The following is a 25,646-nucleotide window of genomic DNA, read 5'->3' as shown; positions in this document are numbered from 1 at the left end:
TATTGCAGACCCTGCCAGAGTTGCCGTGCATCTAATATTGCCTCCAACCTCATTCGAAATTGTCTCTTCGCCCTTGAAATAGTCCTCCGCAAATCATACCTGGTTTTCTGGTACAGGCCTGGGTTGCCAGACTTGAATGCCACAGATCTAGCCTTCAGCAGATGATGTACCTCCTGGTTCATCCACGGGTTTTGGTTTGGGAATGTACATGAGGTCGCTGTAGGCACACACTCATCCACACAGGTTTTAATGAAGTCGGTAACAACTACAGCATACTCATCAAGATTCAAAGAAGAATCCCTGAATACAGTGCAGTTCACCGACTCAAAGCAGTCCTGTAGGAGCTCCTGTGCTTCCCTTGTCCATATCTTCTTGGTCCTCACTGCTGGTGCTACAGTCTTCAGTCTCTGCCTACACTCAGGGAGTAGAAGTACAGCTAGGTGATCAGACTTCCTGAAGTGAGGGCGTGGAGTAGGACGGTAGGCATTCTTGATGGTGGTGTAACAATGGTTCAGTGTGTTGTTTCTTCTGGTATTGCAAGTGATCTGTTGGTAGTTGCTTAGTGATTTTTTTCAGACTGGCCTGGTTAAAATCTCCCAAGATGATGGTGAAGGCGTTGGGGTGCACTGTTTCATGCATGTTGATCCCATTACTCAGATCATCTAAAGCTTGCTTGACATTGGCCCAAGGTGGAATATAAACTGCTACCAGAATGACCCCAGAGAATTCTGGTGGTAGGTAAAAAAGATGGCATTAATACTGTTTTTTTTAACGGGGTAAGCTAATGACATATAGTTTGGTGGTTTATTTGTAGATAAATTGTACAGAACACTAGTGTGTAATGAATAGCAATGAATTTCTCCTGAGCAATTCTCACATTATCATTATTCCTGTGGATGCCAAGTGAGTGAGAGTATATTGTAATAAAGACAGAAAATGCTGGAAACATTCAGCAGATTAAGTAACACATGTGAAAAGAGAAAATGTTCATAAATGGGTTTTTTTTCAACTTGATACTTTATCTCCACCAGTGTCGTCTGAACTGCTGTATGTTTTTTGATTTCAGATTTTCAGTATTTTTTTAAATTTGATTTTCATTTAGTGTTTAATTTGACATTTTGTAGTGGAGTAAAGATGCCCTGTGCTGCTGATGAAATGGCTAATTTTGTGAATGTTTACTTGTAAAATATGAATTTATATTGTTACTATCACTTAGAGCATTTAACCTTATTTCTGTTCATGCAACCTGTTCTCATATTTCAGTTGTATGCTCTGTGGTTCTGTTTCTCTCATGCTTTTTGTGTTCTCTTTATCCTTTTCCCTGTTATCCAATCTAGCAGTCCCTTTCTAAGTATATTCAGTTGCATTTTTTTAAGAACATACCTGTGCACCTTGTTAATGCAAATAACTAATCAACCGATCGGGGTGGCGGCACTTCAATGAATAAAAGCATGTGGATATGATCAAGAGGTTCAGACCAAACAACAGAATTAAAAGAAAGGTGATCTAAATGACTTTGACCATGGAATGATTGTTGATGGTAGATGGGGTGATTTAAGCATCTCAGAAGCTGCTGATCTGGGATTTTCACACCCAACACACTGTAGAGTTTACAGAGAAAGGTGGGGAAAAAAACAAAACAAAAATCCAGTGAGTGGCAGTTCTGCAGGTGAAAATGCCATATTAATGATAGATCAGAGAATGTCCAAACTGGTTCAAGCTGACAAGAAGATGACGGTAACTTAAATAACCACGTTTGCAACAGCTGTGTGCAGAAGAGCATCACTGAATACACATGTCGTTGAACTTTGAAGTGGATGAGCTATAGCAGCAGAAGACCACGGACATACACTCAGTGGCAACTTATTTTTGTACAGTAGATACCTAATAAAATAGCCACAGTTGATTTTGTGTACCCATCTCCATCCTTCCCAATTGTGCATAATTTCTTGTTACCAAACATCATTCTTCCTCCTTCATTTCTTTTCTCACCCCAGGCGTAAATATTGATTGATCTAAATATTTAGTTATTACTTTGGAGTCCAACATAAATATAAGATGTCTGCTTGACTTCTAAAGCTATATGTTCAGACTGAATCATCTCTCATCCTCTGACCCAACTTGACCTAAAGACTAGTTTTCTTTAAAGTATTTTTTTCAATTCTGTGTGCACTTATTCCTGTAATCCTCCAGTGGAAGTTATGAAAAGTCTAACTATGCACTATTGGTAATATTTTTAATCCTCTCAGAAGTTTTGATGAAGTGTCAATTCTAGAGTTAATTTATATGATCAGCAAAATTGTTCAGATTGCTGGTTAATCCTAAACTGTTGACTCCTTTGGGACATATTTTGCTGTTAGCATAACCTCTTTAATATTCATATTTAGATATCGGAGGTGTAGTGATGACATCACGATTTCGTGTGCTTAGTGGGAAGCCAAACCATATGCGTGTTCTCGAGATGCCAAGGGACAAACATCGATCAGAAGTTGTCTGCAATGTTCATTTTCTGGATGGTAGTGTGCAGAGCTTCAAAGTGAATGTAAGTTGGTTCCTTATTATATTAGTGGCCATCAAGTTTGTGACTATTCTTTTTGAAGTTGGATATAATACCAAATAGCTATCTCACCTAGTCTAAAATTAGTAGTAGGTATTTGGCAGCATGGTATTGTGGCACAAAACTTCATTATTATGCATTTTCCTTCAATGTCAGTATTGCAAGTCTGCTGCCAGAATTTGTAGAAGCTTGTAAATTCGTTATCCTGGAAAATACTTGATTTGCAGCAAAGTTGCAGCACCCAGTTTGTAGAATGTCAAATGTGGATCAGTATTTGTCATACTGATTTGACCAAGGCACTCGTTGCCTTTAAGGTCCCTTCCAAAGAAATGGAGAACAAATAATTAGTGTATTTTTGCTGTTATTCCAGTTCAAATTAAACAGACCCATCCAATATGCATTACCCTTTACTGGGAACAATCTCAACCTTTTTTTTAACCTTCCTTCCAATTCAAAGATACACATGATGGACATTTTTTTTCTGTGAGTAGAGCTGTGAAATTGTTTAATGGTAAATTTCCCTGTGCATTGGCTGAACTCCATGCATAAAATGTAGCATAACATCTTAAATTACTATTTCAAAGTAAAAGTAAAAACTGGGAAAATCAAGATAACCTGATCGCTGAAATTTTGCTGTAACCTGTGGTTTAGATATTGATGCATATGGTATACAGGAATGGAGACATCAATGAATATTATGTACATTGATTCATCAATTCCACAACTATATCACTCTTACAAGATAAAGTAAGATCAGCAACGTTCTGAATTTTTTGGATGTTATGGGTTTGCCTTTAATAATTTGCTGGGTCATCAGAATTGCTTTATGACAAATGCTGAAAGCTTAAATCTCTGATTGTTCATAATGCAACAGTTTAACATTTTCCTTCTGTACCCTTTCAGCAATTCTAAGGAATCTTTCTCTCTCCTTTGCTCTGGTTCATCCTTCCATATCACCCAAGATGTGCACCATTTCTCAATTATTCATGTGTAATACCTGCCCTTTTACATTGTCCATTCCTACTATCCAGGGTCCTTTGCACTCCTCTAGGTGATAACGTCTATTAAACTTAGTATGCCACATTTGTTTCATGTGATGCAGTCTCCTTGATGTTAGAAAGGAATAACTGCAGAAGAGTGTCTTCTATTACTTATTAATAAATTGCACAGTAATCAACCGGATTTGGCTTGTCTTTTTAAAACAGGACATAAATGGGTAGTTTCCCATGTTGTCAGACAGAAATGAGTGTAACTGAAATGGAACAGCTTGGCTAGAGCATAGCTGGTTCTGGCTTTTAAGTTTTCAGCACACCATACTGTTTTGTAGTCTTAGATATTTTGCTGAAAGGTTAGAGGTAGGTTTTGAAAGATATTTTAATAATATGAACTTCAAAAATTGGACCAGCAAAAATGTTTTGACAGTATTCTCAAATGAAATATAGTTAGTCTTTACTCAGGACCTGAGCAATAGTACTTCAGTTATTTCAGTTACATGTGAGAAACAAAGACAAATTTTTAATTTTCTGGTATGAAGACTGTAGTCATTCTGTACAAAATTGATAGTAAATTTCCAGACCTGAATGAAACTTGATGCCGAGTTTTGGATATATTTATTTATTTTCACATAGACAATTTAAAGCAACATTGACAGTTCCAGGATTATCAAATTGGAAGTAAGTCTTGAAAGCTGATTGAGGTGAAGTTAATCTCTTGAAATTATTGGAAAATTGTTTAAATGAAATGCAGTTTTTAACTGACAAACAATGCAGTTTTTGACTGAAGAGCAATTAAACAATTACCCTCTAATACTTTCTCCTAATCTGCCCATCACATTCCTCTCGTTCTCTCCCCATTCCCTTTCTTCCATGGTTGACTATCCTCTCCAGTTAGATTCCTCTTCCCTCAGCCTTTAACCTTTTCCACCTATCCTGTCATCCAGCAACCCACACACCTTCCCCCACACCCAGTCTCACCTATAACCTGCTAGTTTGCACTACTTCTTCCACACCCTTTTATCCTGGCTTCTACCTCTTTTTCAGTCCTGATGAAGGGTGCTGGGTCAAAATATCAACTTTTTATTCTCCCCCTCCCCCATAGATGCTGCCTGACTTGCTGAGTTCCTCTGGCAGTTTGTGTATGTTGCTCAAGATTTCCAGTGTCTGCAGAATCTTTTGCGCTTATAATTAAACAAGTATATCAGAATGGGGGATATGGACCTCTATGCAGACAATGTCCAAGTTTTTGGATCTTTCAGCTAAGAGAGCAGCAGAGAATTCAAGAAATGCAATGAAATTTATGAAAACCTATACATAAACCAAGGCAAGCAGCCAGTATACAAAAGAAGACAAAAAAATAAATATTATAAACTTGAGCTAAAAATTTGAGTTGCACAGTCCTTGAAAGTGAGCTGTAGGTTGTAGAATCAGTTCAGTGTTTCAATGAGTGAAGGTATCCATGCCGGTTCAGAAGTCTGGTGGTTGTCGGGTAATAACTGTTCCTGAATCTGATGGGGTGGGATCTAACGCTCCTGTACTTTCTGCCCAGTGGTAGAAGAAAGTAAGGCCTAGCTGGTAGCAGCCTTTGATGATAGATGCTGCTTTCTTAGGTGAACACTCCATGTAAATGTGCTCATTGGTGGGCTGTATCCACAACTTTCTGTACACTTCCCCATTCCTAGGCATTCATATAAGCCGTGATGCAGCTGGTTGGGATACTCTCCATAGCATCTGTAGAAGTTTCTGTGAGTTTTAGGTGATATGCTACATCTAAGCAAACTTCAGTGAAAGAGACGTTGTCATGCCCTCTTTGTGATGGTACTTGTTGGTCCCAGAGCAGATCTTCTGATAACATAGAGTGGTGGGTTCTTGGAATGTGCTGCCTGGGGTTGTGGTAGAGGAAGAAACATTAGCGACCTTTAGGAGCAGTTTTGGATGTGAGGAAAACAGCAGTATGTCGATATTGTATAGACAGAAGAGGTTAGTTTAGTTAGCCATTTGATTACAAATTTAATTTCTTCGGCCCAGCATTGTGGGCCCAAAAGCCTGTTCCTGTACTGTACTATTCAATGTTCTATCTATTTTGGTCAATTGCCATCTTACCTATTTGCCCGGGTCCAAGTGCAAAGAACAACCCAATATTTGGACAATTTAAATGCTGGGCCAGATTGATTGAAAAGACAGCATGTTGGGACAAGAGGCCAGTTCTGTTTGCTGCTCTGCGATGTTTACTCAGCTCTGCACTAAACTGAGGCGGACACTGTGGCCTACTCTGGCTGCTCCAGACTCCGCGTCTGTTTGCTGCTCTGCGATATTTACTTGGCTCTGTGCAGAACTGAGCTTGAGGCTGTGGCCTACTCCAAAGTGTGTCTATGGACTCAGTTTTGCTCAGAATGCTGTTTGTTTACTTTTGTTGTTTGCAGTTTTATTTCTGCGTATTGGGTGTTTGACTTTTTTTTAATGGGTATTTTTGGGTTTCTTTGTTTCATGGCTGCCTGTAAGGAGACAAATCTCAAGGTTGTATAATGTATTCATACTTTGTAATAAATGTACTTTGAACCTTTTTCCATTACAAATAATGTGATGGCACATACTCACGGTAATCTACTTACTTTGAATAATTACAAATGTAAACAAAGGATATTATTAATATTAAAGTGAATATGAATCAAACAGAAAACACTCCATTGGTCTAGTCATGAAAACAATTAAAGTTCACAGTTTTCCCCAAGATGTTAATTCTTTGGGCTTGGAACCTGAGCTAAATGTTGTCTGCTGCTTCAGTGATACTGTTGACATCTGAGAAAGGGTAATTGTTGATGGGCAAGTATTCAGTCCAATTCACAACGCCTCCAAAAGAGGCATTTGATGCTTTCATGAATATATGTTGCTAGCATTCAGACATGACAAGTAACAACTGTTCTCTCATTGGAGAGAAGGATTCTTGTCTCCTTAATTACATTTATCAATTGTTTATGGCTTAACTTTGCCTACTGTACCATAATTACATCCAGTATTTCCTTTTCAGCATTTGCTGTCCTTAAAACACTCTCTTTTCCCAGTACCTATTCCACATGTGGTTTTCTTTCACACAATATTTCTTCATTTCTCACTTCTCTAAGCTTCTGGAATTTGTTTGTTCTAAAAGTTGTTAATGACTATCTGAACAATTACCTGGAAAACTTAGCCTACACACGCTTGATACGGGAAAAAGAAACAAACCCCCCTCAGATTTTAGAATCAAATCCAAGACCAAACTTTTCTGCAAATGTAGAGGTCTTCAAGTTAAAAATTCAATGAAAGAAATTAAAGTTAATTCAGAAGTCTCTGTTTTAATGTATTTTTAATTGTTGTGAAACATTCATTGTGATTTGATTTCTTGATTATCTACCCTGTTAAGAATATGATTTTTTTCTTAATTTTAGTTCACATTCAGAAATTAGACGTTTTTGGGAAGGCTGGCATTTATTAGTATTCCTCTTGAAGAGGTGGCAGTGTGTTTGTGAAAACCTACCCATTACTTTTTCTCATGGTGCAGACAGCAGCCACTAGGTATCATGGATAGAAACAATGTATGTTCAGGGTGGTTATTGAGGTGCCAAGCAAGTAATCTGGATCTCCTAGTTGGAGAAAAGCTGCTTCAGAGTTGTTGCTTCTGTCCTTATCCATTCAACGCGTTCCTGACTTGTAGCTCAAAGTATCATACAGGATATGAGGATACTTGCATGAGGATATCCAGCCTCTCACCAGTTGCAGAATCTATAACTGTGATATTTATAAAATTGATGGTATAGTGGGCAACTTGAAGAAAGTTGTCCAAGCTTACAACAGGATTTAGATCAAATAGGAAAGAGGGCAAGGTAATGGCTGATGGAATTTAATTTGGACAAGTACAAAGTGATGCATTTTGGGACATTAAACTTGGACAGGATATGGATTGAGAATGCCAGGACTCTGGCTGTGCTATTGAACAGCAAGACCTTACGGTAAGTGTATATATTTCCTTGAAAGTGGCAACACAAGTAGACAGATTGGTGAAGGTTTCTGGTATATTTGCTTTCATTGGTCAGTGCATTGAGTATTGAATTTTCCGTAGTATAAGATGGAGGCTAAAGGTGCTTCTGAGTTGTTTGGAATCATTTATTTTGATTGTAGAACTTGTTCTTGAGAAGTTAGAGCCAAAGGTATAACAAGCTCATTGAGAAGCTTTGATAATACGAACTGAAGAATGTTCAGGGAGGCTGTTACCTATGGCAACATTGTTAACATTCAGGAATTATGTGATTGTGTGACCAGCTACGTAGAGAAGTGTACTGAGGATGTTACCATCATGAAATACCTCTGGGTGAGGGCATATCAGAAACCACGGGTTATTGCAGAGGTTGTAACAGGCTGAGAGGTCATGATGCTACTTTTAGATCAGGAGATGTGACAGCTCTCAGGAAAGCAAGAACTGTGCTTTCCCACTCCATCAGGAAGTTGAAATGGGAGCATTCTCGGAGAATTTACAACCACTTCTGCGATATCAGAGACACGAGGCGCATGTGGCAGGAAATTTGGAGGATTACAGACTGTGACCAGGATGCTTCACTCCCTGAGAGGCTGAATGTCTTCTATTCCCAGTTTGATGTGCAGAACAAAGTGCTGGCACTGAAGGCACCCCTCCACCCAGGGAGCAGACACTCTGTCTGGTTAAAGCTGAGGTAAGGAAGACCCTGGCCAGAGTCAACCCACACAAAGCTACAGAGCGTGATAATATACCAGGTCAGGTTCTGAAAGACTGCGGACTGTTAGACTGAAAAGCTAACAGAATTGTTGATGGATATATTCTACATTTCTGTAACAATCCATTGCCCTCTTCGTTTTCAAGGCAGCAACCACTATTCCAGTGCCAAAGACACCAGTAACCTGCCTAAATGACTACCATCCGGTGGCATTAACATCAACCATTATGAAGTGCTTTGAGCAGTTGGTCATGGAGTACACTGGACCCTTTCCAGTTTGCTTATCGCTCAAATCAATCCACTGATGGTGCAACAGCCTTTGCCCTCCACTCTGTCCTGTCCCACCTGGAAAATGGGGTCTCAAATGCCAGAATTCTGTTTATAGACTTCACTTCACCATTCAACACCATAATAGCTCAGAAACTGTTCTCGCTGGGTCTCAACGTCTCCCTGTGCAATTGGATACAGTACTTCTTAACAGTAAGGCTACTGTGTAGTAACATCTCTCATCCCATTCTACTGGCACTCCCCAGAGCTTTGTGCTCAGCCTGCTGCTGTTCACTCTGCTGACACATTACTGTGTTGCAGGATCTAGCTCGAACCATATGCGGATGACACAACAGTCAAGAACTGTGATAAGATGGGAGTATAGAGTGAAGTGGAGCAGCCGGTGGATTGGTGTGAGAACAACAACTTAAGCCTGAACATAAGGAATATAAAGGAAATCATTGTGGACAGGAAGGTGCAGACAAACCATCCCCCTCTGTGAATACATGGCTCCTCCATAGAGAGAGTTAAGTGTACCAAGTTGCTGGGGATGCCTCCACTTCCTAAGAAGATTGAGGCAAGCAAGGCTCTCACTTCCCTTCTTAACTGTGTTTTACGGGAGCATCATTAAGAGCATCCTGACAAGTTGAATCTTAGTTTAGTATGGAAGCAGCAGAGCATTAGACTGGAAGTCCTTACAAAGGACTGTGAGAACAGCTGAGAGGATCATCGAGGTTTCCCTGCCATCCCATTGGGAACATTTATCAGGAGCGCTTTATATGCAGGGCCCTTAGTATTATTAAGGATGCCACCCATCCATCCACTACAAAGCAGAAAAATAAGAACAGTCAGGATAAGAAATAGTTGCTTCCCCCAGGCCATTAGGCTTCTGAACTTCCGGTCACATCATATTTGAAGTGTCTTTGGTTAATCTGTTCCGTACCTTACACTATTTAATATTAATGCACTTTAGTTTGGTATTTATGTGTGATTCATCTGTAGATATTATCCTTGCCTTCATTGTGTGTTATGTGTACTACAGTGCTTTACACCCTGGTTCAAAGCAACTTTGTCTGTTTTCTATGTATATTATATAGTTGTATACATACCGTAAATTCCAGTGTATAAGCTGAGAATTTGACCCTAAATTTTGGTCCTAAAATTAGGGCGTTGGCTTATACAGAAGGTGCCAACTTTGGAAAAATGAATACACAGAAGACAGGTTGTAATTATTGGCTGTTTTTGAGTCAAATTCATTCCACTGTTGATGCATGAATTCTTTAAATGGTTTGTTTAAACTCACATCTAGTGGCTGGAGCACGGACGTCAAACCTCTGGGGATGATTGCAATGTTCGTATTTTCAGCTTTCATTGCTGCTTTTGTCTCACCTGGCAAGTAGCTTCGAACATGTCCCAGACAAGTAGGGACTTTTTCTTCCTGACACCTTCGGGACGTTGACGCCACACCTCTTTAACCCACTTCAAGCAACCCGCTTCGTCCATCCAGTAGCGTTCTTGAACATAAACAACACCCCGCGGGAATTTTCTGAGCAACACTTGTTTTTTTTTTGTCTCAACACAAGATCACGTCTATTCATAAATCGGGTGCACCAACTTCGCATAGCTTTGAAATTTTCGCTGACTTCATGGTGTTTCTCGTCCCATTTCAAAGCTTGAACTTGAATCATTTCTCTGGTAACAATGTATCCAGACGATCGCTGGTGATTCATGCACTCTAAAACCTTTTCTTCGAGTTCTGGCCACTGGCATGTTTTCCTGCGGTTTGCACATTTCGTCTTTGGCATTTCCGTCAGCGTGTCCTCTGCCTTTCTCCACTCTCTCACTTGTTTCTCATTTACGCTAAATTTCATAGCAGCTGCAGAATTATTCGTTCCTTTAGCAAAATCAACAACCTTCAGCTTGAAGCCAGCATCATATCGCATTCGTTTTAATCTTTTGTACATTGTGGTCGCAAACTCAATACTGAGTACACGTACTGATCCCGCTACCCCGTGTTATGTTTTAACGAGATTACGATGGGCGCTAAATGGTTTTACGAGGGTTACATTTCAGAGGATTCTTTTCCTTTGGAAACCTAATCCAAAATTTCCCTCCCTGATTTATTAATTAAGAATTTGATTATAACGCTCTACAATGTGTAGGCCTATTTTTTTAGCAGGTAATGGTACACAAAATTTCCAGGTTCTGGACCCGGCAAAGCTGAGTACCGGCATGTGAGATCTTGTGATCTTTTCCGGTTATATCAAAAGCCTCTTCAAAAGGGGTTGGCTTCTTCAGTGGATATCCCTTCTGGACTTATGATGGCAGGAGAGTTATTGATGAATCACCTGATGATGGGAAACTCTTGCAGTGCTGCCTTAACCTCTGACAACCAAAACTGACATCTTTTGTGCAAGGTGCTGTCCCCATGTTTGATGTTTGAGTTTTACAAAATGCCTTAATGTGGTACTCTGTTACATGCTGCTGTGATATTAAGGGCAGTCAGTCTCAGCTCACTTCTAGGGTTCATGTTCCTTGATCCACATCTAGGTAAATACTTAAGAGGGTGGTCCTGCAAAACCCATTTTAGGGATCAGTAAACAGATTTTTAAAGTCAGTGATGATGATGGTAGCTGACAATAGTAGCTTCCATTGCTTTGCTGAATGATTAAGAGTAGAAGGACAATAATTAGTTGCATTGAATTTGTCATGATTTGATTGGACCACGATGCACCTGGACAGTTTTCTACATTAATACTAGAAATTCTGCAATTGCTGGAAATCCAGAGAAACAGACACAAAATGCTGGGGGAGGGGGAGCAGATCAGGTAGCATTTATGGAGCAGAATAAACAGTTGACATTTCAGGCCAAGACATTTCATCAGGACAGAAAGAAAGGGGTAAGAAACCAGAATAAAAAGGTGGTGGAGGGGAAGCTGTGCAAGCTGGCAGGTGATGGGTGAAGTTTGATGAGGGGGTGGGAAGGGGTTTGGGGAGAAGTTGGGAGGTGATGTGTGGCTGAAGGAGGAAACTGATGGAGAGGAGAGTGGAACATGGGAGGAAGTTGAGGAGGACAGGCACAAGAGGGAGGTGGTAGGTGAGAAGAAATGAGGGGAGTCAGAATGAGGAATGGAAAGAGAGAGAAGGCAGAGTATGGAGAAATTACCAGAAGTTAGAGAAATCAGTGTTTTTATTTGGTTGGGCAATGTCAGTATTATAACCTTACTGGAATAACTTGGCTAGAGGAGCAGCTATTTCTGGAGTGCACATCTTCAGTGTTACAGCTGGATATCATTTGATCCTGTATTATATCTTGGATGTTGTCTCATTTTGCAGCTTTTTACTGTATCCAGTGCTCTCAGCCTTTTTATCTTGTGGAGTGAGTGCTGTTGACTGTCTTCTGTTGAGATCTTTGGAGGAAGCCAAGGCGGATATCTGTTTGACACCTCTGGCTGCAAACAGTTTTAAACACTTCAGCCTTTTCCTTAGCTATCATCTTCAGGGTCCAACCATTGAGTGAACAGCTTCTTCCCACTAGCTCCATCATCATTCATGACTAAAGAGCCTTTGTTTAATCCATTGAATTAGATTATTTAGCTTGTCTATTGAATGCTTTTTTTTTGCTACTTAGCAAGTGATCCTGTATTGTCACGTCTAAGGCTAGGGTTAGGGTTAAAGATCTCATCATCTTTTTTCAGGCTTGGTGCTACTGCTTGCTCACTTCTGCATTTGAGCCAGGTTCAGCTATTGAGGGAAGAATGGACAGAGACATTTCAGAAGGAATTATGGGAAACTTCTGCCCGGATTATACAATCTCAGCGTGATTATGCTTTCACTACAAAATAGCAGCTTTATTTTGTTTTGCAGAAACAAGACACTGGTCAAGTTCTATTGAATATGGCCTATAAACACCTGGAATTGATTGAAAAGGAATATTTTGGTTTACAGTTTATAGATGATTCAATAGAATGCCCTGTGAGTATATTTATTGCTAAAATATGATTTTTATTATGCATGTGTTTTGGTTCTTGTTTGGAAAAACTAACAAGGATTCACTAATTTCATGCACAGAGGTGGCTTGAGCCAAGCAAACCTATCCGGAAACAGCTTAAAGGTGAGTAGATTAACTTGTAGTGGCTTTTGTTAATATCACAAACCAACCTGATTTATTTCACTTAGCTACACAAGATCAGTAGTTATCTTAAAGTAAAATATGAAGAATGCAGATAATGTTGAATATAGAATTGTTATAACTTTACAAGGAATATGTAACTCTAGCCAATAATATTTTTATAAGAAAAATTGGTATTTCCCTCCCCCCCCACTTCCATTATTTTATGTTTACAGGGAGAACATGCAAACTCCACAGAGGCATCTGAGTTTGATTTTTGAACATGGGTCCCTGCTTGAGCTAGTCGTTCTATTAACAGCATCATTGTGCCACCCATAAATACTTGACTTAGCTTTTGCAGTTATAGAAACATAGAAAAACTACAGCATAATACAGGTCCTTCAGCCCACAATGCTGTGCTGAACATATATATTGATGTTGATTTGCTGCTAAGTGTCATTACAGGATCATAAACATTTATGGAAAGAAAGGCCATTCAGCCCATGCTGGCCCACTTTTGATCAAAAGCCTTCAATTTATGATGCACTTGGGTACTTTATAAATGTGGTGAGGTCTTTGTAAATCTCCTTTGTCCTGTCTTTTGTACTATCAAAAACTTAGAGTTTGGTGGTGAGATCCATGTACCCTACTCGGACTGTGATTTGCACTTGCCAAAGATGTTTGCGTGTCAGGCAGCAGACTCTTGAAATAGATACTTTATTCTGAGCTATCATGGGGAAGAAATTACTGGGTAGTCAGGACAAATAAGTCAAGGATGTTCTGAAAGAAAAGTGACAACCTTCATCTCTCCTAGGCCCTGCCCCTTCCATCATAATAACAGAAATCATGTGATTAATATTGAGAAAATTGAGTCCATACACATAGACATGTTAGTAAATGGTAGAAGGAATAGACCACTATACAAGACACTCACCTGCCTATCCACTTGGCAACTCCTGCACCATCTATGGAAGATTCTGCAGTTGCAACATTAGCCACTTTAGAACCCACAAAACTGGACTAGAAGCAAGCTGTCCTCAGTCCTGAGACTGTCGAAGAATGCGATGATTTTCTGTAAGTCACACATTTTGTCTGCTCTGCCCAGAGTAAAACTATTTAAATTTTGCTTTAGAGTAAAGGATTTTATTTTAATTGTGCATACTAATTGCACTAACCATTGAAACAGTGAATAAATTGTTGAATGTTTAAATGATTCAAGTTTGTAAACTTTGGAGGCATTTGACTTCTCTTCCTCCTGCACTGAACTCCCATATAGACCACATAACATCACACTGTTTAAGAAGCAATCTATAACTCCTGCACTTTATAACTCTTGCATATCATCCTTGTAATCTTGGTCAGAGTATTATGCAAGTGTAGAAGTTTTTTGTCACATTACACCTTTAGACACATGATGGTGTGGGCTTTTATCTAATCACTTTGTCCTTCATTTAACTTCAGCAGAAATCCCTGAAGTGGATCACAGAAATAGTGGAGTCAAATGTCAGTGATGGATTGGTAGAGCAAACTGGCTATGGCTAATTGAAAATGAACTTGCTGTTCTCTCTAGCACAAGAAACTGCTCCACCTTATGGTTCTTGTAATAGATTAACTTTTAAAAATAATGTTAAAATATTGAATAATTTGGTAGTTAGTTGCTTTGAACACCAGGATCTAGATTGAATTCTACTTGCTAGCAATGCAAAATCCTTCTGGGATGATGGTCTCAGAATGCTATTAAGTCACTTTCAAGTTTGTAGTAGGTACCATACCATCAGAGATGCACAAAATCACGTGCATCCAATGGTGTAATTTAAAAGGATGAAAAAGTTAATAAAATGGTTTTATATAACCAAGATATTTCTGACAAAGCACAAGCGGTGATGAGCAAGCTTCAGTGTTTATTTGGCTATGCTAAACAGAGTGGTCGATTTGGATGCTAGCTAGTTGGATTACAAAAACTTAATTTTCTAGCACCAACAATTATATATAAACAGGATATTTACAAAACAATAATTGTTTCTTCCAATTTAAAATATTACAGGTGACGCACTTAATTTTCGAGTGAGATTTTTTGTAACTGACCCAAATTCTCTACAACAAGAACAAACAAGGTAGGCAATGTGCCTGTAAGTACAACTTGTAAAATAATATTTCAATATAATGCACATACTGTGCTTCTATAAATGGTTTAGCAGGCATTGGTGTTTTTACAAACAATTCAATTAACTGCTAAACCAGAGTCTAAATACGTGGTAAGTTCCATGCTGTTTAAAAACTTACAAATCATAAAAATATAGTTTTTGATACTTGGATCCAACAGTTTCTATGTTGTAATCACTTCCAAGGTTAAACAACAGGCTTAACTGAAATAATTCTGGATTGCATATTTGTCCAAAAATTCAGCTGTTTTCAGGTAGTTCTGGAACATTACCAAGTTGGAAATGGTGATTGAGTGACTTATTGGGAAGATGTTTGATATGTTTTCAGTTAGTCTTGCTATAGAAGATTTTTTCCGAATGCTGGGCCTTCATATAGACATATAGGTTTCAATCACTTTCTTTCAAGAGGCATAACGTAGTCAGATCTCTCATTGATTATCAGTTACTATTGAGAGACATCACATGGCATAAAAATGAGTAATCAAATTAGCTGAAGTAAAACCTTATTTAATTTTTAAAAATGTTTTTATGTAGCTGACACAAGAGACTATAGATGCTAGAATCTGAAGCAAAAATAAGCTGCTGGAAGAACAAATAGGTTAGGCAGCATCTTTGCAGTGAAATGGACAAGTGATATTTTGTGTCGAGACCTTTCATCTGAACCAGACAGAGGAGCTCAATCCTAAAAATCAACAGTCTCATTTCCCTTCATGAATGCTGCCTGATTTTGTCCACTTCTTCCATTAGCTTGATTTTAGTTTCTGAAATTGCTCTTTCCTTTTTAGAAACATACAATATAAATTGTTGCTTGTCATTGTTCAGAATTTTGAGCTTTAGCTTCACTTTTTGTTATTTATCAGATTTCCCCTTTGATCCCTGGAAGTTCTCTCTATTGACTTTTCAGACACTTTCCGTTTTTGATTTGAATCTGATCACATTCTATGGGCGGCACATTGCTCTAACTCTAAAATCATGTTTTCAGCTAAGTGCTGAGAACTGTCTCATATGAAGTACTCTGAATGCCTTTTAACTCAGAATCCTGGACTATATTTTCATTTGGTAATATTGGGGAAAATCCTTCTGGAATCTAAATAGCTAATTGTTACAAGGAACAGTATTGTCCATATACAAATGTTGGGGAGAAATAGCCCATCGTTTTTGTTATTTCTTCTGAGGGAAAGGATATTAAAATTGATGTATGGAGAGTTATGGTCTAAGTGCGGGTTGATGGGTCTAGGCAGAATAACAATTTGTCACAAAGGGCCAATATCTGTGCTGTGTGCTCTTTGACTCCATTACTTAATGCTTGTTTGAAATAATATTGTGTTAGTGCCAGCAACTAGAGTTGAGTTAGAGATTTTTCAAAGAAAATACAAAGAACTTGTGCATACAAAATGTTTTAAATGTTTTTGTCTAGCATATCATCATCCCAGGTAAAATGTTTTCAAAGTAGAATGTATTAGTTATTAAACTACACATTCTACAAATGCCTTCTGTAGTTGTATCTTCTCTATTTACATTAGTTGTGACTTCTCTATTTACATTGATTTTTTTCTGGTTTATTTTTCAGGCATCTGTATTTTTTACAACTGAGGAAAGAATTTATTGAAGGAAGGTAATTATTTCCTTCTAATTGCTTAACATTCTTAAAACAATGTCTTTGGGCAGGCCAACATACTGAATCTGTTGATTCTTCCTGCATGTGATTACCTTTCATTATTCATATATCTACTGTATGTAAAGAAATTATCAAATTGTACTTCCCTGACCCAGAAACTAGATTCATTTGCACAAAGGTTTAACAAAGATTCATTTAACTACTCACTTTGCTTAATGGTATTTCAACCAGGCTTTATTTGTGCATACGTCACTGAATTACTTCTGGAATATTAAGGAGTTTGAGAAAAGATTTGATTCTTTACTTCTCCAAATTTAAAGTGGAAGTTACTGTTTTGGAGTGGAACTGCTTCTTCAGTCACATGCTCTGAATGTGTAGTACAGGAGAAAATGCATTTGTAGTCTGCTTCTGAAAGTGTTAATGGAACCAGATTATATAAGCAGAATTTATAATGCAGCCAGTAAGGTGTTGCTGTTTTGTTTTACCAATGTTTGATTGCCTCAAATAAAATATTCTTCCTCAGTTGAGAAACTTTAATTTACATTTCCTTGTGTTCATAATCATTCTTTAATACAATCAGCATTTTTCAAGTTTGCTAATGTTTCATTCATCCCTTCTTTAAAAAAGTCTGATTACTTAAGTGTTTAAAAGAAATCTATGATCATGTGCACAACACTTCTCCTTCGACGTATTGGAAATTGGTAAGCTCAAAATCGGTCAGAACAAACATGTATTTCACTGCCAAAACACATTGGAGTCAAAGTCAAAGAAGTGAATGTAATAATATAAATGTGTATATGTGCAGAAAGGTTGAGGAGAAAATTTGTTATTGCCCTGCTCATTCTTCGTCTGTGATATAGCATTCTAGATGTGTTCCATCTGTGTATTTTATACTTCCTCTTGCTCCATCATCCACTCAATTCTTCGAGCATTATTGTCAAATTGTTTGTCTATAACTGTCTTCAAAAGTAATCAAACTACTGTTTGCAAATCTTCCTTTATTTTGAAATCCTGAATATCCATTTCATCATATTTTAATATTTTTTCTGTGTGGTGGGGGTAATAACTGTGTTAAAGATGCTACCAAGTTGCAATCTGTTGGTTCCATCCAGGCCATGTTAAGTCTTTTCTGCCACTTAAGAGAATAGCTGCAATAGACTTTCCCTTTCCATGTGGTCCATTCTGGCAGCATTTTATTTTGATTCTGTGCGCCATTTCTTGTTTGCAGTGCAAAGAATGCCTTAATGTCTGCGATTTTAGCATTTCCTTTTTCCAAATCATTTTTCCACCCAAATATTGGTGGCAATGGTTTGATTTGGGTGAATTGCCTGTTTATTCCAAAAGTAAGTTTAAGTAAGTTTTGAGTCTTGGAGCTTTACCAGATATCAAAGTTGTGTAATGTTGAGACTGTTAATGAGCAAACGCTTGGCTTGTGCCTCAGGGCTTTTTCTTTTCAGCTCAGTTACCCTGCAGCTTGTTTGAATTACCTAATGCTACAGTAATTGATTGACATTTACTTAAATAAAAAGAAACAGTTTTCTTCAGTTTTTTTGATTGACATCTATACCATTTAACAATCTTCTGTGCAAAATCTTGAAACTGTCATTTGTTTCACTAGCAGTGCTAATAAATATTAAAGGTTTGTGTTCAAGTTCTAGTTTGTAAGATTGCATTATTAATCTTAAGCTTAAAAATATTTTTTCTGTTTTTGACCTGTTTAAGAGATTGTTTTTTTTTGTAAATGGATATATAATACAGTGCATATTAATCATGGAATATTTATGTCTGATAATATAACATCTAAGTTTGCCTCTTTCCAGGTTGCCTTGTCCACACAGTAAAGCAATCTTACTTGCTTCCTATGCAGTCCAATGTAAGTAGTGAAACTTTAACACTTTCTCAATCTGTTTTTAGTGGATTTTCTTGGGGGGAAAACTGATTAATTTAAATACAGTGCGCATTTACAAATGATGTATCAATTTAGTGTCCAGGATCTTTCTTGAACTTGAAGTTTCAAATTCATAAATTTGTAAACTTAAATATGAAAGTGCAACCACAAAAAATATCAATGCTGAAAATAAATCCAGCTGCTATTCTGCAGTCTTAAAGGGGTTGTACTCCAGTACACTTGGTAGCATTAAAATGTTTAATTCAGAAGAAGCAGTTGCAAGGAATAACAAACCGACTCAAGTTATTGCAAAAATATGACTGTAAAAAATTAAAGCTGATATATAGGCCTAGCTTTAGAGCATATATATTGATAATAATTGCTTAAAAATGCATATGTCCAAAAAGGTTATTTTCCCTAAAATGTAAGCAAGACAGTGGAATGTTAATTATTAACTTGTATTAATTGTAACTTAAACTTTGCAGCTGAACTTGGCGAGTACAATCCTTCTGAGCATCATCCTGGGTACATTGAAAGTTTTCACTTTATACCTGATCAAAACCAAGACTTTCAAACCAAAGTGATGTCTTTGCACAAACAACACAGGTAGAATTGAATGTGTTTAAAATTAGAGATCATTTGATCGTTATAAGCAAACTATTAAGTTTGTTTACTTGTAATGCTTATGTATTTTTAGCAGATGATTTTTTAAAAAAAATTAATTTAAAAGAAGTAAAGAGTCACTCCTGAACATCTGCTTGTAATAATAACACACACACAAAATGGTGGAGGAACTCAGCAGGCCAGGCAGCATCTATGGAAAAAAAATGTACAGTTGGGCCAATACGTTGACTGCCTGGCCTGCTGAGTTCCTACTGATTTTTTTTAAAAATAATTACGCTGGCAATAAGCATCTGTAGGCACGCATACACTCTAGTTGCTCATACACTGCCGTGATTAGTTTCACAACACCTTTGTCATGTATAATATATAAAATTTAAAAAGGAATGTGGGGCAGTACACATGTCATCATCAGAAGCTCTGACTAGTTGAAGATGCACAAGGAAGTTAAATATATCATTTCTGAATGTTGCTGCAATATGGCAATATATTGAATCAAGCTGATGAGCTCCTTTGTGTTTTCTTTATATAATGCAGATATGCATGCTTAAGCTAATGTTTGTCATAGATTTTTTAATCATTTGCAGTACATTGAAAGCTACTGAGTATTTTAAGCATACATCACCATTAAACAAAAAAATGAATAATAATCTAACTGCATCTCATTTAATTGCTATGGTGGGAATATTGTAATCACTGATATAGGAATTGTATATGCACTCAATATATATACAATATATAATGTATATATACAATACTGTATATGTATTGTATATAATTGTATATGGCCCCTTTATTTTAGTTACAATTGTACATCTAGTTAATGGACATGTCTAATCGGCCAATCATGTGGCACCAACTCAATACGTATGCAGACATTGACAAGGGGTTGATTTATTGTTGTTCAGATCAAACATCAGAATGGGGGAGAAATATGATGTAATGACTTTGACATGGAATGATTATTGGTGCCTGAAGGGGTGGTTTAAGTATCTCAGAAACTGCTGATCTCCTAGGATTTTCACACACAACCGTCTCTGGAGTTTACAGAGAGTAGTGCGAAAAACAAAAAAAATACCTAGTGAGCTGCAGTTCTGTGGCCCAATGCCATGAAATGAAAGAGATTAGAGGAGAATGGCCAGACTGGTTTAAGCCAACAAGAAGGTAACGGTAACAGAAATAACCACACATTACAACACTGGTGTGCAAAAAAGCATCTCTGAATGCACCTTGAAGTGTATAGATTCAATAACAGCAGAGGACCATACCAGGTTTCCACTTCAGTGGCCATTTTATTAGATACACTCCTGTAGCTAACTACATATACACTCAGTGGCCAATTTATTATTTATTTTAAACCACCAGGGATAGTTAGAAACTATGTAATGGCATATTTTAGTATCTGAAATTTTTAAAAATATTGTCAAACTCAAAAGTTGGATGGGGTAGGGGGATGAACAAAAATATAACATCTGCAGGGTTGCCAGCCCAAGTATTTCATACAATTGCAACTTATTCACCATGTAATAGCATTGTATTGCTATTTTGCTTTGCATCTGAGGTATCCCATATTGGTTTTGAACTGAATTTAACATCATCACTTAATATCTATAGCAGATATAACCAGATTAAATTCTGTCCAGTAGTGAATAAGATGCAACTTGATAAAATGAGGGAGATCTTTCTCTGTTGTTGCTAGAAACTAACTACATTTGAATCCCAAATGAGAATATTTGGTAACATAGCATTTTGTATGTAAACCTTTGAAGTGAAATTGATAGTGTGCAATTAATTTCTGCTTTGATAATTTTGAGATACAGTGCAACATTTTTCTCCTTGGCAAAATTGTATTTATTCATTATTTTATAGAGACCTTAAACAATCTGAAGCAGAACTTGGATATTTAACTAAAGCAAAAGCCCTTGAATTTTATGGTGTGGAGTTACATAATGCAAAGGTAAGCCTATAAGTACAAATGGACTTTATTGTGTTTCTTAGACCATTTGGAATTGTTTTCATCTGGTAAAGATGTTTAATCTTTGAAAGCTTCTATTGTTCCATGTAGCTAAAGTTATATTTAAGCTAAATTAGAATGCATTGGTTTTTGCTTCTTCCCAGAGCTATGTAACTTACTGTCAACATTTCTATCTTCATCACATTGAAGAATCTGACTCTGCCAATTCAACAGTTTTAATGAAACCTCTGATACAGTCAAATAGACTTTTTGAAAAAGTTACCTCTTTTTAATCAATGCTCAGTTAAATTTTCTTTGCTGCATTAAAACTGTAGTCTTAAAGATAAAGGTAGGTTTGTTGATAAATAATGTAGCACAACTTTAGACTGAAATGTACCTGAAGAAAACGGTACAGAAAATCAACTGATACGTCTGTTGAAGCAGAGAAATGTGGTCCAGAGATTGGTGTGAGAGAAATGGGTTTTGATTCATGGGACAGTGATATCAGTAGAAGGGAAGAAGAAAAATTGTTTCTTTTAAAAGGGATGAAACCTAAACTATGCTAGACCCAGAGTTCAGCAAATTAAATAACTAAACAAGCGGATGGGTTTGTAAATAATAGAGGTACAAAATGCTGAAGGTGAGGTTCTTCTGCCTTTTCTTTGGCAAGGATGATCTGCCTCAAACATTACTCCTCCTCTTGTTGAAACACCCATGATCTTTTCATTTCTCATTGCTGATATGACATCAACCATCTTGATGCCCTCTCTAACCTCATCCTCTCCGAATGCACTGCTCTCCATGCACTCTGAACCAGTCCCAAATTCGCCATCAAGCACATGCTGTTGTAGTCTGGTGAATTTGCCTCTACCTTGTAGAGGTCAGAAGGCAGCCCTCAGACACATCCTCTTGCCTATCCCTAGACCAGAGCTCCACCAGCAATCATTAGGCTATGATTTCCCATCCCATCAGTGATTTCGTTACTTCTGAATCAGAATCAGATTTAATATCACTGGTGTATGTCTTGAAATTTAGTTATTTTACTGCAGCAGGACAAAGAAATACATGATAAACATGAGGGGAAAAAACTTGAGTTACATCAAGTATATATATATATCTTCTAAATAGTTAAAAGAAGTAGTGCAAAATAACAAATAAAGATGTAGTAAGGTAGGGTTCATAGGTTCAATGTCCATTTAGAAATCATATGGCAGAGGGGAAGAAGTTGTTTCTGAATCGCTGAGTGGCTTCTATACCTCCTTCCCAACAGTAACAGTGTGAAGAGGGTATGTCCTGGGTAGTGGGGATCCTTAATGATGGACACCGCCTTCCTAAGGCACCGTTCCTTGAAGATATCTTAGATATCCCATGATAGAGCTGACTAATTTTAAAAGTTTCTACAACTTATTTTGATATTGTGCCGTAACCACCCCCCCCCCCCATAACAGACAGTGATGTAGCCAGTCAGAATGATCTCCACAATACGTTTGTCGAAGTTTTAGAGTGTTTTAGTTGACAAACCAAATCTCAAACTCCTAATGAAATATAGCTGCATCATTATGTTGCGTTCAGGTTAGATCCTCAGAGATCTTGACACCCAAGAATTTGAAATTGCTCACCCTCTCCACTTCTGATCCCTCTGAGAATTGGTTTGTGTTCTTTCATCTTACCCTTTCTGAAGATCACAATCAGCTCTTTGGTCTTGCTGATGCTGAGTGCAAGGTTGTTGCTGTGATGCCACTCAACTAAGTAGTATATCTCGCCCCTGTACGTCCTTTTCTCACCATCTGAAATTCTGCCAACAATAGTTGTATCAGAAGCAGATTTATAGATGCTGTTTGAGCTATGCCTAGCCACACAGTCATGGGAGGGAGACTAGAGCAGTGGGCTAAGCACACATCCCTGTGGAGCACCAGTGTTAATTCTCAGCAAGGGTGGGGGTGTTATTTCCAATCCACACAGATTGTGGTCTTCCGGTAGGAAGTTGAGGATCTCGTTGCAGAGGAAGGTACAGGGACCTAGGTTCTGTAGCTTTTTCATCAGGGCTGTAGAAATAATGGTGTTAAACGCTGCGCTATAGTCAATACACAGCATCTTGACGTAGGTATTTGCATTTTGTGGGGATCTTTCTTTCACTACCTCCAAGCTGTTATTTTCTTATATACAGACAGCTGGTCTCTATCTCCTATCCGAGATTTACAAACAAAATTGCCCTTGTTGGCCCTTTGTTTGTGTTGACTCCATCAAAGGTATAGCCATGGGCACTTGTATGGGCCCTAGCTTGTTCTTGCCTCTAACCCCCTGCTCAACTCGTTTTACACCTATGACTGTGTGGCTAAGTACAGCTCCAATGCCATATACAAGTTTGCTGATGACACCACTGTTCTGGGCTGCATCAAAGGTGGTGACGAATCAGCATACAAGAGGGAGATCGAAAATTTGGCTGAGTGGTGCAATAACAACCTGTCACTCAATCTCAATAAGACCAAGGAACTGATAGTAGACTTCAGGAGTGGGAAGCCAGAGGGCCATGACCCAGTAATCATTGGAGGATTAGAGGTGGAGAGAGTCAGTAACTTTAAATTCATGGGTGTCACTATCTCAGAAAGCCTGTCCTAGCCCTTTCATATAAATATAATTGCGAAGAAAGCACAACAGCACCTCTACTTAGGAGAGCATGTCATCAAAAACCTTGGCAAACATCTATAGATGTGTGGTGGAAAGCGTGCTGACTGGCTGCATTACAGCCTTGTGCAGGGGCACCAATGCCTTTGGGTGGAAAATCTTACAAAATAGAGTGAAGTCGGTTCAGAACTTCACAGATAAAACCCACCAAACCATTGAGCACATCTACGTGAAACGTTGCCGTAGAAAAGCAGCATCCATTATCAAAGATCCTCACCAACCAGGCCATGCTCTTTTCTCACAGCTGCCATCAAGTAGAAGGTACACGTGCCTCAGGACTCGCATTACCAGGTACAAGAACAGTTATTACCCTTCAACCGTCAGCCTCTTGAACAACAGGGGATAACTACACTCATTTAAGGACTCTTATCTTGCTATTTCATGCTAGTTATTTATTGCTGTTTATTTATTATCTGAATTTTGCACCATTTGTTTCCAGTTTACAGTTCCTGATATTTACAGTTACTCTTCTGTGGATTTGCTATGAATGCCTGCAGAAAAAAGTATCTCAATATCTCAGAGTTATGTAGTGTCATGTGTATACTCTGATAATAAATTTTACTTTTGAACTTCTTTTTAGGAACAGCTTATTTTTTGGCACCCTCCACTTTCTCCAAAATGAAAGTGTAGCCATGAACACTTGTATGGGCTCCAGCCATGCCTGCCTTTTTTTGGCCATGTGGAACAATCCATGTTCCAAACCATTCTCTAACTCTTTCTTAGCTATAAGCGATGACTGCATTGATATTGTTTCCTGTACCTGTAACCCCTTCCCCCCCCCCACCCCTGGTTAAGATTTTTATTGCAATTCTGTAGGTATTTTAGTGGTTCTGTAAAAACTGTCTGTTCTGCTTTTAGCATGTTTGGGCTTGAGCTAAAGATAAGGAGCTGTGTGTTGTTCAACTTAGGAGTGTTGTGTCAGCTAATCAGGATGGTGGAATTGGGAGAAGGTTCTAAAGAACACCGGGTGGAGCGGGTTTTATAGCTGGTACTGGTGTGAGTCGAGGTCTTTTTGGCAGGGGCTGGGAGAAGACAGGAGGGAAGTTGACTGAGGGTGCCATCCCTGTTGCACAAGATGCTTTATGCAGCTGAATGGCTTCAAGGAGAAAGGACCAGTTCTCCCATGGGGGAGCCTGTTTGTTCGAGATGGATTTTGAGCGACATTTGGAAGCTAATGTGTACTATCATGCAGACCACGCGTCCAGCTTTTGAGTGAAAGACAACTTCAAGATGAGCTCCAACTTGTGTGCATGTCACTCTCGTGATCAGGTGTGGGCAAGCATGCTGGACCAGGGTCACCAGTTGGAAAAAACACAGATGGTAAACCACAACCATACATTAGTGCAAGGGGTTTTACTTAGTGCCAGATGGGGGAGAAAAAGCAAAAGCTGCTCAAAAGTTGTGAAGAAAAAAAGTATTTACAAATAGACAAATGAAAACAATCCTGTAAAAAAGAATTATAAACATGCAGAGGATTTTTCCAGGACATGCTTTGCTGTTAACTTTTCAATATTATTTACCAACCATCAAATCCAACCTCCTCACCTCTCAACAAAGCCAAACTGAGGGTTTATATCTACCTGCGTAGGGTGTAGTGCGCCTCCTCCTACAAACTCAAGCATTATTTTAGGATGCCCCAAGCTGTCCCTTGGGTCTTTTGGGGCCATTCTACTGTATACAAATCGCTGTAACCGTGTGAGTGGAAATAAATGAAACTATTTGGAATGCCTGTGTCTAGAATCCTTATTTTTATGAATTATAAACCTATAGAGCACATTAACTGAAGGGATTGTTTTGATAAGCCACACTAGCAATTGTTTTACTATTGCGGTGTGTAAATGGTGAACTCCCAAGATCTGCAGAATGGGAGGGCAAAGTGTGTGAACTACTGGGGAATCTAGACCAGGGGCAGAATGAAGAGGAGTGACTAACCAGGCAAAGGGGCAAGGTTAGCGGGAGAATTAGCACTGTTCTATCACAGTGCACATTTGGAATAGTTAACTGTAATTGGCCCTTTTATATTTTTTTCTTTTTCCTACTAATTGTTCAATAAAGCTGACATTT

General features: G+C 38.2%; 1 protein-coding gene across 2 annotated transcripts in view; it reads left to right on the top strand.

Annotated features, from left to right (window-relative positions):
- The first annotated feature begins 625 nt into the window (after positions 1-625).
- The window catches only part of LOC140732121 (tyrosine-protein phosphatase non-receptor type 3-like), a 132,090-nt gene continuing 107,069 nt past the window's right edge, over positions 626-25,646 (top strand). The window contains exons 1-9 of one of the 2 annotated variants that reach the window (XM_073054294.1): positions 626-734; positions 2,388-2,542; positions 12,411-12,518; positions 12,615-12,657; positions 14,699-14,768; positions 16,387-16,431; positions 18,255-18,307; positions 18,808-18,928; positions 20,813-20,900. In XM_073054294.1, the coding sequence (XP_072910395.1) occupies positions 713-734; positions 2,388-2,542; positions 12,411-12,518; positions 12,615-12,657; positions 14,699-14,768; positions 16,387-16,431; positions 18,255-18,307; positions 18,808-18,928; positions 20,813-20,900 (705 nt within the window). In that variant the 5' untranslated portion in view covers positions 626-712. Of the gene's footprint in view, positions 735-2,387; positions 2,543-12,410; positions 12,519-12,614; positions 12,658-14,698; positions 14,769-16,386; positions 16,432-18,254; positions 18,308-18,807; positions 18,929-20,812; positions 20,901-25,646 lie in introns of those variants that run through there. The other variant, XM_073054295.1, reaches the window with a different exon arrangement.

This window comes from Hemitrygon akajei, chromosome 8 (assembly GCF_048418815.1).
Source record: "Hemitrygon akajei chromosome 8, sHemAka1.3, whole genome shotgun sequence".
Taxonomy (NCBI): Eukaryota; Metazoa; Chordata; class Chondrichthyes; order Myliobatiformes; family Dasyatidae; genus Hemitrygon; species Hemitrygon akajei.
Note: the sequence above shows the minus strand (reverse complement) of the source record. Positions and strands in the feature narration are given on the sequence as shown.